Source organism: Coenobita brevimanus, chromosome 56, assembly GCF_032717465.1.
Source record: "Coenobita brevimanus isolate Jiangsu-jjx chromosome 56, ASM3271746v2, whole genome shotgun sequence".
Classification (NCBI taxonomy): Eukaryota; Metazoa; Arthropoda; class Malacostraca; order Decapoda; family Coenobitidae; genus Coenobita; species Coenobita brevimanus.
Window position 1 is genome coordinate 26,897,039 of NC_137009.1, and position 25,816 is coordinate 26,922,854.

The 25,816-nt window shown below is 42.5% G+C and overlaps 1 protein-coding gene across 1 annotated transcript in view; it reads right to left on the reverse strand.

Annotated features, from left to right (window-relative positions):
* The window catches only part of LOC145401673 (UDP-glycosyltransferase UGT5-like), a 60,321-nt gene that overhangs the window by 5,469 nt on the left and 29,036 nt on the right, over positions 1-25,816 (reverse strand). The window contains exon 6 of the mRNA XM_080273862.1: positions 12,294-12,385. Coding sequence (XP_080129988.1) covers positions 12,294-12,385 — 92 coding nt within the window. The remainder of the gene's footprint in view (positions 1-12,293; positions 12,386-25,816) is intronic.

Sequence of the window (25,816 nt, forward strand, 5' to 3'; positions counted from 1 at the left end):
GTCTGTCTGTGATAACACCTTGAAGATTTGACAGAAATGGAACCAGGTGTGTGCCATGAGTGGAGGATTCAAATCCCTCCAAGTTTCTGGTGTAATCTGTTGTTGACTTTGCATTCTTATGCACATGCACAGGATATGGCTGACCATGACTAAAAGTGTTCAGGCTGGGATACATCAGGAATCAGTCCTAAACCCACAACTGTTCTTAATTGTCATTGAACCATTACTGCTAGATTTGAAGGAGAGGTGCTCATGGGAACTTTTACAAGCAGATAATCTAGTGCTGACGGAAGTTAGTGTAAAAGAATGTAATGAGGAATTCCAAAAGTGAAAAAGAAATATGAAGCTATAGGTCCCCTAGTAAAAATCAGGAAATCAGTGAGTGTAATTTGGGATAGTTTCGGACCCGATCATGTCATGTTTTGGGTGTGGGTAGGAGTATCTGTAGTACATTACATAGTGGATTCCAACACAGGGGAAAAAAGAGATGTAGAGAAGTGCATGATAACTAGAGACTTGTAGTCTTTCAGTGTAACATATGTTGCGGTATCGCGAGACTACTTGAAGCTAGACCAATAAGATCTGTAGTAAGAACAACAGAACATATGAGGAGAGGATAACTGCGGTAGGCCGGTTGGTCCATGCCAGGCAGCTCCTAGATGAGTCACTGAGTCCCAGATGAGTCACTGGAAATTGAAGATTGTTTTTGGTATCTTATTGATGCCATTTCGTACCTGTGACAGGAATCATGTAAGACAGTGAAACATTGGGTAAAGGAGTAAGCTACAGGGAGATGAAAAGAAAAGACTTGCAAATGACTCGATAAATATCAGGAGTAAAGGTGAATATTGAGGTATCATCAGAAGAATGGAGATGACAGCTGGGAATGGAGAGCATCATAAAAGAAGTAGAAAGAAGACTGAGATAGCTTGTACTGTCAGTGTAATGAACTAAGCCAGTTTGGTGAGGGTGTGTACATGGATAGAGATACCGGCCCATCGAAGGAGAGGTAGTCTGGGGATGGCACTATACAAGCTGGTGTGTGCCGACCACAGAGATAGAGGTACCACTAGAAATCAGGAGTGAAACACAGCAGTCAGTGGGGGAGGCGGTGGCTGAATCAGTAGAGAGGCGGCCTGCAGTCCTAATGGACCCAGGATCGAATCCCGGCTGGGGTAGGGAACAGTTTAAGGATTTGAATTTCCTAAAAAGCAGACTTTCCTGATCTACCAGATGACCCGCTGACATGTCGTAAAAGTACCCCCGCTAATACCAGTACACCAGTCCTGGATGAGACAGCTCTAGCATGTATTCAATATGGACGGTGGGTGTTAGCGCCGAAGTGGTGACATGTGGAGGTGTAGGAGGACTACTGGACCTTGGGATAGGTAACTGCCTCCAAGAAATAGGCCCTGAGCCTTTGCCCAGAGTCGGACACGTAAAAAAAAAAAAAAAAAAAGTGCTGTAGGCCCCGTGCACACGAGTGGGCAATGCCAGACGGGCACTGCCCGCTGAGCGTATATCCCTCGCTTCTTTAGCAGTGTTACCAGATCGAGCAGTTTCTGACGGCCATTGGTCACTATCGGGCACACCTATTTTGTTGTCCACACGGCAAGCATTGCCTCAACAACGGGCAAGGGTGTTATAGATAGTTTGCCAGTGGTTTCCCTGCATATGACGTCATCTACGCTCGTGCATGCCAGCCACTTTCTAATTGTGCGAATTGGAATGTGATTTGGTATCACTGTTTGGCCGTTGGGCACTGCCCGCTCGTGTGGATGGGGCCGTAGGGTGAAACCATCAAACCCATAAAACATGTAATGTAGGCGTAAAACTGACAACAACATCAACAACAACAACAACAATAATAATAATTAAAATAATAATAATATTAATAACAACAGCAATAAGAAGGTCTGCATAAGTCCAACCCTACCTCCGCGTGGCGTGGATTGGGCAACGCAGGTATGGCAAGCCAGCGATACATAAGGCCAAAAGGGCTCTGACAGTCTGACACAATGATTCCAGTACAATCAAGCAGATCATCATATTTCATCGGTCGTCCTGCGGGTCAACAAAACCCGTGATCTCCAGTGAGGGACCAGGCTGGGATCGAAAGGTGTGCTACTGGAACAAACTCTCCCAACAATGTACTAGAGGAACCTCACACGAAGGAGAATCCTTACAGAGGTCTTCATTTATGCCTGTGAACATAAGAACCCACTACACGTCCAGTAGCTGGTTGGCGATACATGGTAATTTGCCATTGTAAAGGGTAGAATTCTATGACTGAAGTTCGTCACTTGTAACGGTGATTCTGGTTGCCTGATGGATTTTTTGGTGTAGTTACTTTGGAAAAAAGAAAGAATAAGTTCCGACAAATATGTATTTTTTTTTTTTTTTTAATGCGAGGAAGAAGGAACAAAAGGCCATGAGCCCGCAGTAACAGTTCCCTCCAAGAGAAAAACAAAATACAATAGAGAGCCAAATTCAAGATCCGATCATTTTGAGATGCCTGGACACACTGCGTTTGAAACACTGGAGATCATAGGCAACAGGAAATACAGACAGAGGTAGACAGTTCCAGAGCTGACCTGTTGCATAAATGAAAGACTGGGAGTAACGGTTAACTCTTGCATTAGAGAGTTGGACAGAAAAGGGATGAGAGTTTGCTGCCAGACGGGTGCTATGCGCCCGTCGTAGAGGTGGAGGAATGCAAGCAGACAGTTCAGAGGAGCAGTGACCATTAAAGTAGCGATAGAAAAGAGATAAAGATGCAACAGTGCGGCGAAGAGACAGAGGTTGAAGGGAGTCAGTAAGAGGAGGAGAGTTAATGAGACGAAAAGCCTTTGACTCCACACTATTGAGAAGAGCTGTATGTGGGAAGCCTCCCCACACATGAGACTTGTACTCCACACAGGGGCGGATAAAACCCCTGTATAGAGTCAACAATTATGCAGGGGTAAAGAAAGAGCGGAGTCGGCTTAGCACACCCAATTTCTTGGAAGCAGATTTTACAAGAGATGTAATATGATCTTTCCAAGATAAGTCCCGAGTAAATGAAACCCCAAGCATGTTCAAGGATGATGCAGGATTAGGCTGAATATTATTAAACATTAGTGGGTATACCTGTGGAAAATTTTTTTGGATTGATAGGTATAAGAACTGAGTCTTAGATGCATTAAAGACAACCATATTATTTTTACCCCAGTCAGAGATACGAGCCAAGTCAGACATTAGGTGTGCCATAGCCTCATCCCTTGTTTGTTGAAGTAACTGTTGAGATGGGCGTTGCGGGAACCGAATGGAAAGGTGAAGGGTGGAGTCATCAGCGTATGAGTGTATAGGGTTAGATGTACAGCTTAGAAGATCATTGATGAATAAAAGGAAGAGAGTTGGTGATAGGACAGAGGCCTGAGGAACACCACTGTTGATAGATCTAGGAGAAGAACGATGGCCGTCTACAACAGCGGCTATAGAACGACCAGAAAGGAAGCTAGTGATGAAGGCACAGATAGAAGGATAGAAACCGTAGGAGGGCAGTTTGGAAATTAAAGATTTATGCCTGACTCGATCGAAAGCCTTTGAGATGTCAAGTGCAATGGCAAAGCTTTCGCCAAAGCCCCGAAAGGAGGATGACCAGGAGTCTGAAAGGTAGGTGAGAAGATCGCCAGTGGAGCGTCCCTGACGGAACCCATACTGACGATCGGAAAGAAGGTTGTGATAGGAAAGATGCCTTAAAATTTTTCTGTTAAGAATTGACTCGAAAACTTTTGAAATACAGGACGTTAAAGCAATTGGACGATAGTTGGAGGGTTGGGAGTGGTCACCTTTCTTTGGGACTGGCTGAATGAGAGCAAACTTCCAGCAAGAAGCAAAGGTACAAGTTGACAGACAAAGGCGAAAGAGTTTGCCTAGGCAGGGTGTAAGCACAGAAGCACAGTTCTTGAGAACAACAGGAGGGACCCCATCAGGCCCATATGCCTTGTTAGTACTGAGGCCAGTGATGGCAGAAAATACATCAACTGAAGAAATTTTAATGTCAGCCATGAGGAAGTCAGAGGGGGGAAGTGATGGAGGAACAGCACCGGAATCGTCTAAGGTGGAATTGGAGGAGAAAGTCTGTGCAAAGAGATCTGCTTTATCAGTAGAAGAAATAGCTACAGAACCATCAGAATAGAAAAGAGGAGGGAAGGATGATGAGGTAAAGTTGTTAGAAAGATTTTTGGCAAGGTGCCAGAAGGAGCGGGAAGAATTCGAGTTGGAGAGTTGAGAGCATTTTGTATGGATGAAATTATTTTTAGTAGAGCGAAGAACAGACTTAGCACGATTCCGGGCAGAAACGTAAAGATGATGTGATTCAGGGGTGGGTTGGCTCCGGTACCTTTTGTAGGCCTTCTCCTTGTTGCGGACAGCATAAGAACAAGTGTGATTAAACCAAGGCTTTCTTGCGTTAGTCAAAGGATATGAGAAAGGAATGTATGCTTCCATGCCCGAGAGAATAACCTCCGTAATGCGCAAGGCACACTCAGATGGCTCACGGCCATGGAAGCAATAATCATTCCAGGGAAAATCAAAGAAGTACTGCCTGAGGGCCTCCCAGTCCGCGGCTCCAAAATGCCACAGACAACGTTTCCGTGGAGGGTCCACAGGCCGTACCAGAGTGATAGGACAGGTTAAGGTAATAAGGTTGTGATCGGAGGAGCCCAACGGAGAGAAAAGATTAACAGAGTAAGCAGAAGGATTAGTTGTGAGGAAGAGGTCAAGTATGTTGGAGCTCTCTCCAAGGCGGTCAGGGATACGGGTAGGGTGCTGTACAAGCTGCTCTAGGTCATTAAGGATAGAAAAGATGTAGGCTTGTTCACCAGGTGGATCCGTGAAAGGAGAGGAGAGCCAAAGGTGGTGGTGAACATTGATATCTCCAAGAATGGAGATTTCAGAGAAAGGAGAAATGGACAGAATGTGTTCCATCGTAGAAGTAAGATAGTTGAAGAATTTTTGATAGTCAGTAGAATTAGGGGATAAGTAAACAGCACAGATATATTTAGTCAGAGAATGACAGGAAAGCCGAAGCCAGAGTGTGCAGAATTCAGAAGAATCAAGTTCAGGAACATGAGAGCAAGATAAGTCGTTGCGTATGTATACACAACAGCCACCTTTGGCTTTGAAATGAGTATAGAGAAAGTAGGAGGATACAGAAAAGGGTTTGCTGTCAGTTGCCTCAGACAGCTGAGTCTCCGTTAGAAAAAGAAGGTGAGGTTTAGAGGAGGAGAGGTGGTGCTCAACAGAGCGAAAGTTAGATGAAAGGCCGCGAATGTTGCAGAAATGAAGAAGAAGAGAGTCAGACAGTGGTTCCAGGCACCTCGAGTCGTCACTGGGAGAGGGGCAGATGGCGGGGGCATTTATGGTCCCCCCCCCCCTTGGGACTCCGAGGCTTGATGAATCGACGCCATTTTTGGTGAATTTTGAATAGGAAGTGTAGTGTGTACTGTGCATGTAGTTTAGTGAAGATAGTTAGAGAAATTTGTACTAGAGAGCATGCTGGCCTACTCTCTGTGTAACTGAGACACTGAAAAAGTTCAGCAAAGGGGGATGGTCAGGAACTAGTCCTGAGGGCTGATGAAACGGGAGTTCCAGCACTCCCTGTCATCAGCTTTCCATCCACCTCGGGAGTACTGCCGAGTACTAGTGCTCTTTAAAAAATTTTGGCCATAAAGGTGTGATAGTTTTAATAGAAAGAAAACATGCCAGAGTTGGCAGAATCTTACCCCCAGGCTTACCACACGATATCGTAAGGCCAGCATAATTGCAATAATTGTTCATTGGAATTCAAGAGGTTGTGATGAATGTGTCCCTCACATATATGAAAGATTAATACATTTTTATTGCTAAAGCAACGGCTGCCATAATATATTGAAGGGAGCCCGCTGAAATTAAACAGTGACAACAGTTTACCATTCTGCTTTACCACCTCGTCAGAACACCAGGTCGGAGGCCAGTCGAGTTAGGGTAACCAACTTTTCCATCCCATAATCGCCTAGACAAACGGTACTTCTCTATAATTATTATCACTAAATTCATTAGTTACCGAACTCATTATGTTTCCCATAATACAGAGACTGCTACTGTGAGGTGTAAGGCTAGCAGATGAAACCCTGCCTGGGCCCTCTATAAAACTGATATATCTCTATGCAATATTAATCTTGCAGTCTGTTTGATATGAAACAGAGAATGTTTGGTGGAAAGTACTACCAATGATTCTCCAAGCGATAGAATATAATCACTAAGTCATTATTTTCAATGACATGTATCAGGTAAGAGATATGGAAAGACGATAATAAAGTGATTGTTTCATCAACCCGCAACTCTTAACCTTTAAATATGTCTCACTAAAATAAATTCGAGATATAATTACCATGCATGGGGGGGGGTCATATTTTTAACTATTTATTTTAAAAAATACCATATCGATTGATATTACTCCCATTCATATCATGTTTGAAACCATCACTATCATCATCAATAATGCCAGCTTCCTAACTGTCGGATATCCGTATTAAATCCTCACAGTCTCCCTCTTATTAATTTGCTGTTATAAATTTTTTCCCACCTCCCTCTGCCTGCTTCTATGACTGTCCCGTTCTCTGTGCATGAGGCGTCATACGTTTTTCTTGTATCAACATGATGTGCATGTTTGTACTATCTGCATGGAATAACAACATGAAGAACATTAAAGAACAAATGCTTTCATTATCATTTTTTTTTCTTGCAGAATCGAAAAACACTATCAACTACGATTTCAAAGCATCTTATCGTAATATTAGTCACTCACACTACTAGCACTTTATAACCCCATCTCTCCCACTTTCCACACTAGTGACCCGTCATGCTTACCCTTCCTATCACTTCCCAGGACTCCTTCTTGAAACCCTGACTAACAGTTTTTCAACATTAAATCAGGCTATACACCCACGATAGATGCTTTATGTAACCACAAATAATACTGCTAAAGCGTATCATGGTTTCTTTCTTGTCTCAGCAGTGGTAGGTGTGACGCTCACCATCCACTCACTCGAAATAGTGCTGCTCGGGTGACTGCCCTTTCCTTTCTTCCCTTTTTCCTTCCTTCCTCTTCTGTCTCTTTCATTCATTCTTCTTCCTTCTGTCTGTGGATGCCTCTAAATTGAGTGACTAGCCAAATGGTTTCCTGTACCCCAAGAACCCATTTACTACGCTGGGTGGTAATCGCATAACCAAATTATGGCGCCTGGTGGTTTAGTGAGTAATTAAGACTCCCCAGTCGGATTGAGCCTGTGCAGGCTTCCATATCCAAAGGGTGGTTGGGGTTTATTGCCCACGTACTGCCACTCAGGGATGAGTGAGGCTGGTCACTGTCATCTTAAATGTCAGGACCAACTTGCCTATCCCCGGACTCCCACGTTCCTCATGGAGCAACACAGTGTTAGATGATGATGATGATGATGACTCAAGAAGTAAGGATGATAACTATTTATAATGTGTGTGTTGTGAAGAATACCTCAGTGTCCGCCACCATACACTACTAAATATCGGGAAAGGTATATATCAATGATTGCCTGCTTTAGCTTGTGTCCTTAAGAATTCTTCTCGTAGCATACATAACATGATTAGGAGATAACAATACCTGTCTTAACAAGAATAGCAAGCATGACTGTAAAATGTGTGAGTTCATGGTGAGTATGAACTGAGGTAATCAAGGAACAGACATGTTGGTTAGGCAGTAAGCGTTACTGATGATGATTCTGATACTTTACATATATGAATGGGAGTAATATCAATCGACATGGTAATTTTATTCTCCAGTAGATAAAGACATCATGTACGATATGCATGGGAATCATTAATCGAATCAATTTCAGTGCAACAAATTTTAAGATGATGGGTTGCGGGTTAATGAAACAATCCCATTAGTTTTGTCTTAGCATCTTTCTTCTGACACATGTCAGGGGAAGTAATGACTTAGTTTATATTTTATCTTTTGAAGAATCATTGGTATTACTTTCCATCAAACATTCCCTGTTTCATATCAAACAGATGGTAAAAGTAATATTGCATTGAGATGTATCACCGTTATAGAGGGCTCAGTGTTTCATCTCCCAGCCTTACACCTCACAGTAACATTCCATTATGGAGGACATAATGAGGTCGCCAACTAATAAACTTATGTTCATATAGCAGTGTATCGAATATCTAGGTGATACGGAACAGTTGGTCACCCTGACTCGACTGGTCTCCGACCTGGTGGGGCGAAGAGGTGGTAAATCAGGATGGTAAACCGTTGTCACTGTTTAATTCCAACGAGTTTCCCTCAGTATACTATGGCAGCCGCTGCTTTAACAATAACAATGTATTAATCACATAATCTACACATATGTGAAGAACACATTCATAAACATCTTGAATTCCAATGAACGAGTAATGCATTCATGCCGATCTCACGATATCGTGTGGTGAACCTGCGAGTAAAGTTCTGCCAAATCTGGTATTTTTGTTGCTAATAAATTTCATCACACTTTTAAGATAAAAAGCTTGTAAGGAGCCCTAGTAAGAATGATTATTTAACATTAATGTGCCTACACAGTTGTCGATGATTATTCCTTTTATCCATTATAACCACACCAAAAATTACAGCAGCCAATCAGAATCACCGTTACAAGTGGCTAAATTCATTCATAGAATTCTAGGCTTGACTACGGCAGGTTACCAAGTATCACCAACCAGCCACTTGACATGCTGCAGATTCAGTTATGTCCAGAGCTGTATACCAGCCAAAATTCATCAAAAAGGAGCAAGACTGAGATAGTCATGAGAGGAGTACAAAGACGTCATGGAAGCATTCATCCCTGCATCACTAAACCCAGAGAGTCATCAACAACCGAAGCTGCGTGCAACATCTGGTGAGAACAGTACCTCACAGGCAGACTGAATTTTGGTGCCAACAAACTGGCAAATGTCAGGCATGACATAGTCAAGAACAAATGAGTGACAGACCTTAAACTTATGTTCATCCAGAATAAGAGTAAGGAGAATGTTCCCAATGCCAACACTGAGAATATGAACATCAACAGACCATTGAGGCACAAGCAGCTGAAGAGGAAGAAGAAGCACAAACCAACAGTGCTGACCCTTCTGAGGCAACGCACCAAACAGAGACAGTCCAGGAGGAAAACAAAAATAAGAAAGCAACAGAGATGACAACATGCATCCGGAATAGTTGTGAAATCTTGAAAGAAATGTCCATTAAAGAACGACCACCAATCGCCTGGATAAAGAATAGCGGCCAGTTCAAAGAATCCTTCATACTCGAAAACGAGGCCATCCAAACAAACAAGGATGAGATTTCAAGAAATCAACTAGCTAATACACGCAGCTACTTCAGCCATTGCAAACACATTAGGGGAAAGATCAAGAAAGCAACAGAAAAAGAACAGAAAACAACCAGCTTGGAAGGAGAAAATTCAGAGGGAGATAAGGAAACTACAGGGACAACTCTCCTGGGCAAAACTGATTCAGCATCAAAGAGAGGAAAAGGAAACAGGTGGAACTAGCTCAACATCAAACAGTCAAGGAGGTGCTGAAATAACAGATTCAAAGAAAGTCACAGAGACTCAGGAGATCTGACAAGGAAGAGAAATTCTTCAGACAGAACAGTATCTTCAAAGAAGATACCAAGAAAATCTATCGTGAATGTGGCAAGAAGACAGATGTTAATGAACCATATTCCAATAAGGAAGTCGAAGACATCTGAAGTAAGATCTGGGAGTACTACATAAGACTCAGTGAGGGAGTTCCTTGGATCCGGCAACACCGGGACCAATGCAAAGACATAGAATCAAGAATAGTCAGACATTACTGCCACAGAGACCACTGCTGCTATCAACAAGACGAGCAACTGGAAGTCACCGGAGATAAAGGAAACTGCCAACTTCTGAATCAAGAACATGCCTAGTATCCACAAAGACCTCACATGGGCCTACAATGACATTGTAATGAATCCAGAAAAATGCCCCGAGTGTCTCACAAAGGGAATCATATACCTGCTCCCAATGACAGTTGAGACAGCACCCAAAGAATTACAGACCCATCACCTGCCTTCCAGCAGTGTTCAAGACACTCACTTCCATCATCACAGCTTCCTTGACAAAAACAGCTTGCTACCACCAGAAGAGATGGGATGTAGGAAAAGAAGATATGGATGCAAGGACCAGCACCTTATCAACAAAGCCATATTCGAAGGAGCCAGGTCAGTCAAAAAGAGCTTGTTAGCAGAATGGAGTGATGGCAGGAAGGCATTTGACAGTGTGCCACACTTCTGGATAGAAAAGAGCCATGTGGCCAACTGAGACTGTCCGATAACTGTTTGATTCATCACAAAGAGCATGAAGACCTGCAATACAACTAAATCCTCATCGTGAAAATGGGGCATTAGGACCTAGACCAATCAAAATCAGGAGTGCGATATTCCAAGGAGATTCACTATCACCGCTCTTCTGCCTCGTGCTGGCTCCACTCAGCAATCAACGGAACAACAACAGTTATGTAAACAAATCACAGAATGGCAGACTGCACCACCTGTTCTACATGGACGACCTCAAAACGATAACAGCCAGCAGAAAGGTCAAATGACGTTCGTCAAGACTTTCAGTGATGGTATGAAGATTGAGGTTAGACTGGACAAATGTTCCAAAGCCCTCTTTAAGAGAGGAAAGCTGATGAAAACAACAGATTTAAACCTTGACATTGTCACCAGGATCTAAGAGCTGGAACATGAGGGCTCATAGAAGTACATAGGAAATAATGAAGGAGATGGCATACAACACTCGGCAATGGTGGAGAAGATCCATGAAGAATAGTACGAGGGTGTGTGCATGGTACTGAAGAGTGAACTCAATGCAACCAAAAGATTTGAAGCTACAAACACCCTAGTGATACCTGTAGTGATGTACAGCTTCGACATGATAACGTAGAAACTAAATGATACCAATAGACTAGACACCAAGACACAAAAGATGCCCACCAGGCAGATGCACCACCCAAAAGCAAATGTTGACAGGCTGCACCTACCAAGAGCTTCTGGAGGACGAAGCCTGATGCAGTTCGAACTAGCCTTCAAAATTCCCACCATAAGGCTAGATGAATACTTAAAAAAAAAAAAAAAAGAACAGATAACCCTCTCCTCCAAGTAGCAAAATATCACGAAAACGGAGGGAAGACCAAACTCCACCATAAAAGAAGCTGCAAAATTAAAGAAAGAGCTTGGCAGCATAGAAACCCCACCAATCGAAAATGAGACAACTACTGTCTATGCCAAACTAATGAAACAGAAGGCAAAATACCTCTGCCAGCAACAGATGCAGAAAAACTGGGAGGACAAGGCGATTCATGGAAAGTGCCCAAAAGGGGTAAAAGAGGATGACGTAAACCAACAGACGACACACCAGTGCCTGGGGAACAGTAGACTGAAAGCAGAGACAGAGGGGTCTGAACACAGCTGCACAGAATCAGTGTTGCCACCAGATCCTACCACCATCGCATCATCAAGTATGGAACAGACCCACAATGCAGGGTCTGTTGAAGGAATGAAGAAACTGTTGACCACTTGATCTCAGGTTACCCAGAACTGGCAAAGACCGGTTACATCCTCTAGCACAACAAGGCACAAGGTACCAGCACTGGAAAACCTACAGTAGATATAACATCAAGAAAGCAGAAAAGTGGTATGAACATCAGCTGGCAACAGTCACTGAGAACGATGATGTTGCCATCCTCTAGGACAGGCCAACATACAAGGACAGAGAGATAAAAGCCAACAAACCTAACATCACCATCAAGGACAAGAAGGAAAAGAGATGCATGCTAACAGATGTGGTAATTCCGTCAGAAACAAGCATTTATGTGAAAGTGACAGAGAAGCTGTCCAAGTACAAAGACCTAGAGACTGATATAGGCAGGATGAAGACCAAAACAACACCCGTGGTCACTGGAGCACTAGGACTTGTGAAGAACAACCTGGAACAGTATACTAACCGCATCCCACGCAACTTCAGCATCAATATAGTGCAAAAGATATCCCTGCTTGGAACAGTACACATACTGCAGAAGGTGCTGTCAGTGAAGTGATATCTGCCCTATAATTCCTCAGGTCCATAGTTTGGACCCAGCCCTACAGAGAGTAAAACATAATACACGATAGGAAAAAGTAGTAATAATAAAATGAAATACACCATTCTAGTGAATACATTACTCTGACTCACTTCTCTGGCATGCTGGATGGTGTCACTACTGATCCCAGGCTGAAGAATATATACCCATCTTTGCCAGCACCTTTCACCCAGTCTTCTAAGTCCTGAAAAAAAAAAAAAAAAAATACATTCTTGTTCTTTTAAAGGGATAGAAAAAAGGATTGTGCATACAGGTATGTGGTATAAAGTGCAAGAGATGGTTGCATATATATATATATATATATATATATATATATATATATATATATATATATAAAACGAAGCAATACTTTCTCCAAGTGGGATGCGAAGTCTAACGAGGAAGATGAATACCAGTGCTGGGATGAACACTGAACAATGGTTTATTGATCGGGAACGTTGCGGCTTTACTCTAGCCATCATCAGCCTTTAAAAAATGTGTATCTTAGATTTACAACAGAGAAGAAAAAGCAATGAGACTTATATTTCTCAATAACGTGAACATATAAGTAAATTAAATTATGAAAAAAGAAAAAAAGAAAGGACGTGCCTTATCACTTAACACATAGGTCAGCAGTCAGGTAATAAGCAAAGGTATAACGTGAACAGTTGTTTAAACATTCCACATGACTTAATAAGTCAAAATCATACTTTAAAAAAATGCAGAATACTGTGGCGGAGCAGACAACCAAGGATGGCAAGTGGGTGAAGAGAGTCGCTGCTACTCTTCTTGATGTGTCTTCACGGTAAGAGAATAGAGAAATCCCTTCTATACATTTCGTGGCCTGAGGCTTCTGAGTATTCACGGATCGCTGAATAGCCGAGTTTCAGTAGAGTGAGACCAGTTCTGTGTGACCTTCCACGATGCACCGAAATCCTGGCGGTGAAAGGTCATTTGGTTTGACCAATTTAAGTAGATTTACATCTAGTACACTTAGATTTGTACACCACCGATGACATCAGAGAATCGTAGATATGGTCCTTGAACTTAAAGTGGTTGGATAGCACTGTTAATGGTTTAAATAATATCCTCATTGATCTGTCTATCTATCTATTGCAGACGCCGTAATCCCTTATATGGGGTGGCCACAAACAAATCGCCTCCATGTCGTCCTGTCCCCCGCCATTTCACTGCCCTGCTCCCAGCTCACACCCCCTTCTCTCATATACCTCTCCACTCCATCCCTCCATCTCATCCTTGGCCTCCCCCTCCCTCTCCTTCCCTCCACCTCATTCACATACACTTTCCTCGTTAGTCTCTCACTCTCCATCCTCTCCACATGGCCAAACCACCTCAGTGTGTTTCTCCTAACGCTTCCTATCACAACCACGCCCACACCACAACGATCCTTCACTTCCCATTTGTCAATCTATCTTTCCACGTTACTCCACATGCTCCTCTCAAATATCTCATTTCCACAGCTGTCACTCTTAACTTTTGTCCCTCCAACACGGTCCAACCTTCACTTCCAAACGTAGAGTTGGTATTATAATACTGTCATGTATTAACTTTTTCACTTCCATGCTCACTTCCCCGTTTCTTATCACTGCTTTCAAGGAACCAGCAGCTTTGTATGGAATATATTCAGAGATGAGTGTCTTGATTCTGTTCTTTTCTTCAAAAGAACGAGGTCTTTAAAAAGGGGTTACAAAATAAACAAGAGCTTTTGGAGCAGTCTGAGCTTGTAGGGGAGGAGACATTATTTTGTTTGAGTTTTTTCCTATATGTGATTCAGTGAGGTGTGTGGGAAATCCGTTTAGCTTTAACATGTTCTGTAAATTATTTACTTCCAAGTGAAAATTTTTGTAAGATGAAGTAATGTTAAATGGTCCCCTAAGTGCATATCAGGTCCTGTCAAATTTTTAGCACGAGGATGTTGGAAGTGAATTTAGTTGTCAAACCAGTGTATTTAGGCTTTTGATAGATGGAGGTGCTACGTGAGTTAGCTATTTTTCAACAAGTATATCCAAAAATGGTAGTTTATTGTTTAACTCTATATCAGACGTAAAATGAATGTTTGGGTGTTAATAATTGAGGTATGTTAAAACGGGAAAATATGGTTAGGTGAGGCAAAAATAACAAAAATTATTTAACATAGCGTCTGTAAAGCAAGGGTTTGAAATTAGCTGGACGATGCTCGAGCAAACGAGATTCATGATAAGAACGGATTAGCAAGGGTCAGTACAAGGCGATTGTTCATTGCTACTCCGTCAGTTTGCTTGTATGCTGTACTTTCAAAAAAAAAAAAAAAAAAAAAAGTTGAATCCTTCACAGCAAGAGATAGAAGTTTATGGAAGTCTTTTTGGGCAAAATCATTGACTTTGTAACTCTCCTTGTATAGTTGGTCAGTGCACATTCTGAAGGTTTAGTTAAGGGTATATTAGTAAAAAGGGATTTAACCCTTCCGTGGCCGTGGGTCTGGAATTTTTTTTGTGCACCCCAGGCCGACGCTGGGGCCATTTTCTGAAGTTTCGAAAATTGATTTTTTTTCTTGTCATATTGAAGAGAAAGTTCAGACGCACCTAAAAGTGCGAATCCCAGCTTCCTAGACCCATTCTGTGGCTTGCAATGGAGTGCAGAGGTTGCAGAAATATCAGCAACTGATATCTGCCACTGAGAGGCGCTGCTGCAGTGCAACTTCGTTGGTGTTGTTATTATTTTTTTTACCCCCCAAAACAATGCAAATGGTGCAGAAATGCTGCGCATATATGAGATATGATGATATCGAATGATTTCAGCAAATAATATGTTAGGAATGGCTGGAAAAAAAATATTAATATTTTTTCACCTTTTTGATATAAATTATGTTTATGGTAGTTTCAAGTTATTTTTTAAGTCAGCATTGTGTCCATGCTTGGAAAAGGGAGTTAAAGGGTTGAATTTTCAGTCCTAAATGAGAAAATTGCCCATCCCCTGAGGCTAGGCTCTCCCACGGGGGATGAAAGTAAAGGGTCAGGTGGATTAGCACCTGGTCAGATCCAATGGGGTGCTTCTGAAAAGCCTAGTATTCCATCAGATGGCTCCACTGTAGCAGTAAACGCATTCCCGCGCTGTTTAAAAAGCATAATTTTATTTGTTAAATATTTACACTGTTGTGTGAAATTGTGAATCATGGTAATGTCATATGCCGTATAACGTATCATGAATTGTTTATATTTATCATAAACTGAAATTAAAATATCACTGATGGCATGTAATGGCAATCCGCCATTTCAGTGGTCCTATATTATTTAATTTCCGCTACATTTAGTGCAAGTTAGATTCTTAATACATAGTTTGTTCAGAGTGTAAAGTATGCCTAGTGGGTATCTCGACTCATCCAGTCTCTATGTGGGCAGAAATTTAATGTTGAGTAAATACTGGCATTCACCATCATAAATCATCCGGTCTGAGGAACCGTTCCAAAACCAAGATCGTTTACGCGTCATTTTTTGCCCGGTCTCACCGAGGACAGACGACTGGAAGGTAAACAAGCCAAGACATCGCCTCCAAGTGATCCACGAGATTCACAAGGAGTCAAGTGCAGTATTCAGGATAATATATATATTATGTATGTATATATATATATATATATATATATATATATATATATGTATATATATATATATATATATATATATATATATATATGCAAACGTGAGAACACATGACGAGTAAATATTACTGCATCCTCTTAAATGTCTACCCCCAGTGAGATTGCATCCAGGTCAAGAGGACTGGTATGAGCACAAGCTACTGACTCAGTCAGTGGAAGATCTTACAAACTTATGTGTGTGGACAGGTGGCCTGGAGACAGTTCTCACATGACCATACCATTAGGGACTTGCCAAGAGGGGGCAATGTGTGTGAGATATTGATGATAAGATGACCTTAAGGCATTTATTTGGTAGGCACTTGGTGAATCCGTGACATTACACGCCATCAAAATAAAAATTTTCATGGAAACTTGACATCCCTCGTGAAAAAACTTAAACACGGGACTGTCTTGTGGTGCGCATGCGTGAAGGAAGTGAGCAAAATGTTGAATGCCAGTATTTACTCAACATTAAATTTCTGCCCACATAGAAACTGGATGAGTCTAGATACCCACTAGGCGTACTTTACAGTCTGAACAGAGAATGTATTAAGAACCAAATTTGCACTAAATGTAGCAGAAATTAAATAATATAGGGTCACTGGAAGGACGGATTGCCATCACATGCCATCAGTGATATTTTAATTTCCGTTTATGATAAATATAAACACTTCACGATACGTTATATATACGTGTTCTATTTGTATTATTTATATTTCGGCATATGACATTACCATGATTCACATTTTCACACAACAGTATAGATATTTAACAAAGAAAAATATGCTTTTTAAACAGCGTGGGGAATGTGTTTACTGCAACAGTAGAGCCATCTAGCGGAATACTAGCTTTGAAAGCACCCCATTGGGAATAGGGGAGTGAAGTCGCAGATTGACTCTCCCATACCACGTGTATGGCTAAAAATGAATCGTAATGCAGTTTCAAAAATACAAATAAGTCTAATTATTACAAGTAGAGAGAGAAAACAGAAATAAGTACGTTTACAGATGGGGGAAAGCAAATTTGTTCCGTAATAACACATTCACCTTTCTCTATCATTTTACCTTGTTCTTTTCGCAATGTATGTTGCTGTCTGTCTGTCGTGAGGGTGGGAAAGTGTGATATTTTCTGCCTGGGTAAGGGAAAAAGGTAAAGCTGTCTGTTTCCCAACACTTCACACGGTCAAAATAAGATAAGCTCGGATTATCGCACAGTAACTGAGTGCGATATCATACTCATGTCCAACGCACGAATATATTACTTTCTACGTGATTTTGCAATGATTGCGAGTAGTTCAGAGTTATAAACAGGAAAAGAGGAATTGGATAACAATACAGGAACATACATTGATACTGGCAAGGCTGGCAGGGTGGAGTGGAAGGGGCTAAATATTTGTTGGGGCTACCTTCATATGGTCAAATTACGATAAAATCGGCATATCTCACGGTTGCCTTGTAAAACAGTATTTACCATACCCTATGCCTGTTCACTTACATTACAAACAGAATCTGCAATCATTACCACTCTACTGTATCTAGGGCAAAAAGACTGTAATAATCATATAAGAAAACAGAAGGGGGCTGGCATCTGAGAAATAAATACAGAACAGAGTAATTACTCACCTTAAGTGCATGATGCGATGAAAGAAGTCAGTGCAGGCGAACTTTTCCCCATCTCTGCCCTCCCCTAGCATGTCAAAAGTCAATAGAGAACTCATTGTCTGGAGAACACAGTCTTTGTACAAACTTCACTTACAAAACATAATCTACTTTACACAATACCACTATCTTACACTTCTATATCTTCCTTCGTAACACTCGTCCACACAGTCAGTACTTTGCAATGGAATGATACTCGGGGAAACAGGGAGTCAGAGAGGAACCTGGCACGAGCGGCACTGCCAGGTGGTCAACTTCTGCTGCCGTGGCCGCCTTTCTGTGGTGGTGCAGACGTGGCAGTGCACCTGTGCACTCCTACCACCTCTGGTGAGACTTTGACCTTCAGGTGGTGGTGGTAACTTTTCAAGATAGTGCTGTGAAGTCCAGTCTCTCCCAGCAAGCCTGTTGGGTGTGTCTTGCAGAAAACTTGTATGTCCCCATGGCATTGACGACTGTGGACCGTATTCCTGTAGGACTTCATACAGCAAGTCGTGTATGAACTTACGTATACCAATCGTCTTTCCTGATTTCTGGATAGTAGTGATGCGCATTCAGCACGCACACGTCCACCAAGTGGAAAAAGATTTTCTTATATCACTATATAGAACGACGAATGCACTCCACACTACCAATCTGCATGTCACTTTTATCAACCAAACGCATGTTTCGATTGTAGTCTGTGATTACATTTGGCTTACGAATATGCTTGCCTGTCGCATAGTCTCGTTTCCCTGTGTCGACGAGAGTACCTGTTTGCACAGTTGACAGCATGTGCACATCATGCTTGTCTCCCCAGTGCAGGGCAAAGAGATCCGTACTTCACTGCAACACAACTGTGCCTCTTTCCTGCACGTCACCAAACTTTGGCATGCCACGTCTGTCGTACCATACGGTGCCACAGCAACCAATCCCACGTGAGAGCAGGTGCATTGCCAATTCAGGAGAGGTGTACCAATTATCTGTGTAGAGGATGTGCCCTCTACCCACATAATTTTCCATCATTTGCTTCACAACTGCACCAGAAATCCCAAGACAATCATTATGTTGAATATCGGTCATTACACCTGTGTAAATAATCATATCAAGGACAACACCCATGTAACATTCACACAGTACAAAGATCTTTATGCCAAAACGATGCCATTTTGATGGGATGTACTGCCTGAATGATATACGGCCACGGAACAACATCAGCGACTCGTTGATCACGAGCTTTTGAAAAGCCCCCCAAAAGCATTAGAATTTGCCTCTGAGGTTTTCCAAAACAGTCCTGATCTGATGCAAACTGTCTGTTGGGTCATTGTCACTGAAATGAAAGAACCTGAGGATGTTCAGGTACGTGTTCCGTGACATCCACTTGCCGAATACATCGACCCTAGTCAACACATCGGTGGTCCAGTAGTCGACAAGCATATGTTTTTTTCACTAAGGGCATCAGCATCGTGAATGCCATGGACACATACATGGTGGTCACCATCACGTCTGTCCAGTGTCGTATCCTATAGGTCTCATCATGTGCCAGGTCAGCTGCCATCTGTGTAAAAAATCTATTTGTCTCGTCGCAAATTAGTGTCACGAGCTGCAGGTCAAAAAATGCCAGAAAATAGCTCATTATCAAGCTTGTTGCCGCCAGTCCAGTCGTGTCCCTGATTCTGGAGTTTGTCTCGTCGAAGTCAAACATCCTGGGTCGAAAGGCCGTCATCTCTCTCCACCTGTAGGCTGCACGTGAAGGGGAGAGTTGCACTACTCTCTGTTGCCTTCCACTCTGTGAGACAGTCTTGTGCACCTTCCGTCCTCACCGCTGAACAGTCCTGACTCCTTGTTCCGAGGAGGAGGACCCCGGGACACGGTGTGGTGATGAGGGGGCACGGGATGTGCTGGGCAGTGGTGAGGGGGCATGGGAGGTGTTGGGCGGTGGTGTGGGGATACGAGAGGTGATAGAAGGTGGTGATGGGGCATGAGAGGTGTTTGGCAATGGTGAGGTGGCACGAGAGACAATGCAAGGTGATGCAGTGGTGCCTGTGATGATGGTGGGTGGTGAGGTGGCCCTGGAGGTGGTGGTGGGTGGAGGAGTAGCACGGGCAGTGGTGGGGAGTGGTGAAGTGGCTCTTGAAGTGGTAGGAAGTGGTGAGGTGGAGCAAGAGGTTTTGCGGTATGGTGGGGTTGGGGTGGCATGATGTGGCAAGGCGATGCGGGCTGAGTGTAGTGTACCTGCACTCCAGCCTTCCCTACCTCCCCCTCCTCTCCCTCAGTGAAGAGCCACTTCACTACCATTCGTCTCCTCTTCGTTGGTGGTGGAGCTGTATGACGAGGTGGTGGTGACTTTCGATCATTGTCGCTGTCTATGGAACTGTTGTCCTCCTCAGTAGTGGGAAAGTGGTACCATTCATCACCACTCTTCTCACTACTCCCCACTATATCAGACTCTATTAGGTCCTTATCACTCTCTTGGAAACAGCTCCGACCTGATCTCGGGGTTGGTAAGTGGCCTATGGGGCAAGAGAGGGTGGTGCCAGGTGGGGGTAAGGGCCTGGAGACAGGTGGAACTTGAACGTCCACTCGTCACGGAAATGCTCGTTGTACTGACGTGTGGGGTGTATGGGAGTGTAGAGTAGGGTAGCCTGAAGACGTTCAGAACGTTCATTCACTTCCCAAAAATTTTTGCAGTTTTTTGTAGGCCGTGCTCAAACAACACTGGCTGCCATTTATCAGCTAAACATCATTCATCGCCGGCGGCCATGGAGGGGTTAATATCATGGGATGCCACGGTACACGTGTTGAAATTTATGTTATCAGTAATATAAAATTCAACACGTGTATCATGGCATCCTTTGATATTAAATCTCTATATTACTAATATACCCATAAACGAAACTGTAAACATTTGCACTGACCAATTATACAAGGAGAGTAACAAAGTTAATGGCTTTCCCCAAAACGACTTCCAATAGCTTCTCTTTCATCTACCTATCTATCAATCACCTGACGCCTTAATCACTTATACGGGATGGTCACAAACAAATCACTTCCACGTCACTCTGTCCCCCGCCATTTCCCTTCCCAGCTCCCAATTCACAATCCTCCTCTCTCATATACCTCTCCACTCCATTCCTCCATCTCATCCTTTGCCTTCCCCTCTCTCTCTCCCCCTCCACCTCACTCACATACACTCTCCTCGTCAGTCTCTCACTCTCCATCCTCTCCACATGGCCAAACCACCTTAATGTGTTTCTCCTAATGCTTCCTATCACATCCACATCCACACCACAATGCTCCTCCACATCCTCATTTGTCAGTCTGTCTCTCCATGTGACTCCACAGACTCCTCTCAAAAAACTCACTTCTACTGCTCTGACTCTTGACTTGTGTCCCTCCAACAACGTCCAAGCTTCACTTCCATACTTTAGGGTTGGTATCACAATACTGTTATGTAATAACTTTTTCACTTCCATGCTCACTTCCCTGTTTCATATCACTGCTTTCAAGGAACCAGCAACCTTTCTTCCTTGTTGTACCCTTTCAAGCACTTCACCCTCCAAACTTCCATCCTTACTCATCACACTACCTAAGTACTTAAATATACTCACATTTTCCATTTCTTCATCATCCAGCCTCACTGTACACTCACTGACTTCACCTCTCTCAAAAACCATAACCTTACTCTTCCCTACATTCACCTTTAAATTCCGTTTTTTACACACTCTCCCAAATTCATCCACCAAGCCTTGCAGCTCCCCTTCATCTTCATTTAACAACACAGTATCATATGCAAACATCAGTACAGGGAGTTTCCAAACACTGCCCTCTCTCATTAGAGCCACTCCAACATTCACTGCCTGCCTTGTATCTCTTTTATAACCTCATCCATATACAGGTTGAACAACCATGGAGACATGAGGAGTAGACTGTAGCACCAGTGGAACAGGGCAGTACACCTGAGGTGGATGGTAAGCCGGTGTTAGAGAGAGCTGGAGCTCCCGTTTCACCAGCCATCAGGACTTGTTCCTGACCATCTCCCTTTGCTGAACATTTTCAGTGCATTCATTTACACAGAGAGGAGGCCAGCATGCTCTCATAATATCTCTACCTTCAATTGTCTACACCACACTACATGCCCATAACATATCACACCTTCTATTTACTGTCTTTAGTAATGGCCGCTGCAATGTTACTATCAAATGAGTTGGTACCTCGGACTGCCACCACCGGCAGGGTAGGGCTGGCGGCACAGGGTCCTCCTGGTCGCCATCAAGGGACTGTGCCAGCAGCGACTGTTCCTATTTCTGGGAATGTTCGTCAGCAAAGAAGTGAAAGTGCGGCTTTATTCTTCACAAACATCTGCTGCTTTACCACAAATTTAAACTCAGTTCATGTTTTCCTTCAGTCCATACCTTTGGCCCTTTTCCTTACAGAACCACAAATCACACCCTCAACCGATATATCCACATTTTGTTTTCCCAGTTACCATCTCCTTACAAACTTCCATAACAAGGACGGCCCCTGTTGTTATATCAAATCCCAATATGCAGTTGACATTATTTCAAACTTCATTTCATCCAGTTTTGATTGCTCATTATATTAACTAAATTGTCAAAATATTACCAAATATATTTGTGTAGTTTATCGCTCCCCCAATGCTTCTTCGGAATCCAGTGTATTTGATTCCATATCCACACAGTTGAGTAACCTTAACCTTGCCCTTAGCACCGAAATTACTATTTTGGGTGATTTTAACGTACTGTACATAATATTGAATGATTATTGCATTCTGCCAGGACTGACGACGCTGGTCTAGAGTGCAAGCTGTTTGCAGAATCGTTTAACCTCACCCAGCTGGTAAAGCAACCAACCAGAATACCTGATAATCCTGACCATAATGCCTATCTCTTGGATTTTTTCTTGACAAATAATCCAGATCAATACAGGATAGAGGTACTGTCACCACTTGGATCCTCTGACCACAATCTTATCAAAGTCTCATTAGTTAATCCCCACACACCTCCCAATTCAGAACCTGTCAGGGTGACCCAATGGCACTTTGATAGGGCAAACTGAAATAGATTTAGAAATTATCTTGCTGACATTCCATGCTTCTCTAGTGATCCCAGTTCTACCCAGTCCCACATTTGCGACTTAATAATAGCTGGTGTGGATTTATTCATGCCAAGACAACAGTTCACTAAAAGATCGAACTCTCCAAAATAGTTTGATGGCAACTGTGCCAGAGCAACAGCCCAAAAGTCATTAGCATATAACTCTTACTAAAATCAAAACATCTGAATCACACTATCAATTTAAAATTTCTAGAAATCATGCAAAAGCTGTATTAAATCTAGTTAAATCAAACTTTCTTCAAAAGCAAACATCAAAACTACTTAACAGCCCTTATGACAATAGAATATTCTGGTGAACTCTTAATTCTTTCAATAATACCTTTAACAAGTCATCTTCCATTCCCCCACTAAAATCTTCAGATGGCAACATTACAAATGACCCGCATGGTAAAGTGGATATTTTTGCCAGTACATTTGCCAGAAACTCTAACATAGACGATACCAGCCAGAACGTCCCAGCACTAGAACTTGACTCTCCCGAAATTGCCCCACTTAAAATACAGACAAGATACGTAAAATCCATCCTAGACAATTTACCTACCAACTAAGCTCCAGGCCCAGATGGAATTCCGCCAATTGTTTTAAAAGAGTGTTCCCCTGAACTTGCCTCTGTTCTACCTAAATTATTCAGACTATGCATACGTACTTCTTTATTACCAAATTCATGGAAAGAAGCTAATATCCACCCAATTCCGAAGAAAGGAAGTTCCTCTGACCCTCTGATTACAGATCAATAGCAGTCACATCTTCTCTTGGGAAGGTATTTGAAACTTTAATTAATAAGCACATTGTTTAACATCTTGAATCCAGCAACTTAGTTAATGATAGACAATATGGTTTTCGCCACGAAAGATCCATCATTGACATAGTCAATCTCCTATCTCATACCATCCATCAATCAATTGATCTTCATGGAGAAACTCATGCAGTAGCTCTTGATATTTCTAAAGCTTTCGACAGAGCATGTCACCGTTCCCTGCTGTCCAAACTCCCTTGCTATGAACTAACGTCTTTTGTTCCTTTGATTTCTTCATATCTTAGTAACGGGAAAATAAGAGTAAAAGGAGATGATGTATATTCCAATTTCCACTCAATTAACCGCGGCTGCCACAGGGACCAGCTCTGGTGCCAACCCTATTCCTGGTTCATATTAATGATCTCTTATTTGTGACCCACAATCCCATCCACTCACGTGCAGATGACTCAACACTACATAGTTCATTCACACTCAGACACCCATTTACAAAGTCTAATATCTCTACCTCTCAACTCAGTACAGCCATCTCCATAAATCAAGACCTATCTACGATCAGTGAATGGGGGCAAAACAACCTTGTCTCTTTTAATGCTAGTAAAACTATGTTTCTTTTAATGCTAGTAAAACTATGTCTCTTTTAATGCTAGTAAAACTAAATATATACAATTTACGAATAGACAGATATTGCCAGATTCGTACATTACCTTCAGTGCTACTATTATTCCCATCTCCAAAAGTATTGAAATTCTCGGCGTCTCACTTAACATTGCCCTCAGCTGGACCTCTCGTGTCAGATCACTTGCTAAAACCGCCTCAAAGAAACTTGGATTATTGTACAGAGTCCGTAACTTCTTCGCTGATGAGCAGTTAGCTATAATTTATAAGGGTCATGTGTGCTCTCAGCTTGAATATTGCTCACCCTTGTGGAATGGATGTGGAGAGGTTGCATTAAAACAACTAGACAAAATTCAGAACAAAGCTGTTAGAATTATTAACAACCCTGCCATTACAAATAAACTACCTCCTCTGCAAGTAAGAAGGAATGTTGCCTCCCTTGCATTATTTTACAGATTTTTTTTTTTTTAGCAAATGCTCAGACGAAGTTCCGTCCATGATGCCACCTCTCCATGCCTTCCCTCGTGCTACACGGGCATCTGGTGGCGCTCATGGCTGGAATGTCACTCAGCCATATTGCAGAACTTCTCCCTATCAGAATTCTTTCACTCCCAGAACTGCATCTCTCTGGAACTCACTTCCCCAGAGTTGTTTCCCTCCAATTTTCAACCCACAGCTGTTCAAGTCTAACTGTTACAGATATTTTATGAACAAAGGACACCAGTGATCTGGTGTATGGATTATTTTTTTATTCATTTGTTTTTCCTTCCTCCAGTCTCTTATTAAAAATAAAAAATAAAATGACACATCCCTGTTTCAACCCAACTTTCAAATACAAAAATTCACTCAGTTCACTATCCACACACTGCAGCCTTAACACCCTCATACATACTCTTCACAGCATTCAACAGCTTCCCATGTACTCCATATATTCTTAACCCAAGGCATTCCGACAACCGATGGATACGTTGCCACGTTTTGTCACAGTGATACTCGACAACGTATCCATATGTTTTGCAACTGTGAGGTTCGTTATTTGCACATTTTTCAGGTTTCACGGGTGATTTTTGGTAGGCATATGTGGGAGACCTTCCTCTACGCAATATCAGGTGGGGATAATGCCTGGCCCCACCTGACCACCCTCCTCCTCTGCACGCCATTTTCTCGGCAACTCACCTGTTAGCAGTGACCTGGCCAGCATAGACATGTGGCACCATGGTCTCTCCAATGACTAATTTCAAGGCAAAAGTGATTCCCGAGGTCGAGAACAAAGGAAGAAAGGAGCCAGAGGATGAAAAAAAAGCAGAAGTGATGAGGCGGTAACGTTGTAAAGGAAGGTGCCATATGTTGATGTTTTTGGTGAGTGAACAATGCTTATATCGCCCCTATTATTGTGTGAAAACCAATATACTCTTGTACTACATATAAATTCGTACTAAATAAATAAATATTTACATGTAATGAGTGGTTTGGAATAGTTACCCCTCCCAAGAAAAGTCTTCTCTGGAGCCTGGCCTGAGAGAACACTGTACCAAGGTGGAGTACTGTTACCTGTATTTGGTATTCCTAAACTCAACTGAGAACTTTCTCTCTGAATTTTTAATGTTTGTCATAAAAAGCGGAGGTTTTAGCCAAAAATAAACTTTTCACAAATCTGGCGGAATTCGGGGGGGGTCAGTGGTGAAAAATCTGCCGGGACGCAGCGGGTTAATACTTTCCACAATCCTTGTCTATCCACCCTGTCATATGCTTTCTCCAAATCCATGAAGGCCGCACACAACTTCTTTCCCTTCTCTAGAAACTTTTCCATTAAAGATCTAAGAATGAATATCTGATCTACACAACCTCTTCCCTTCCT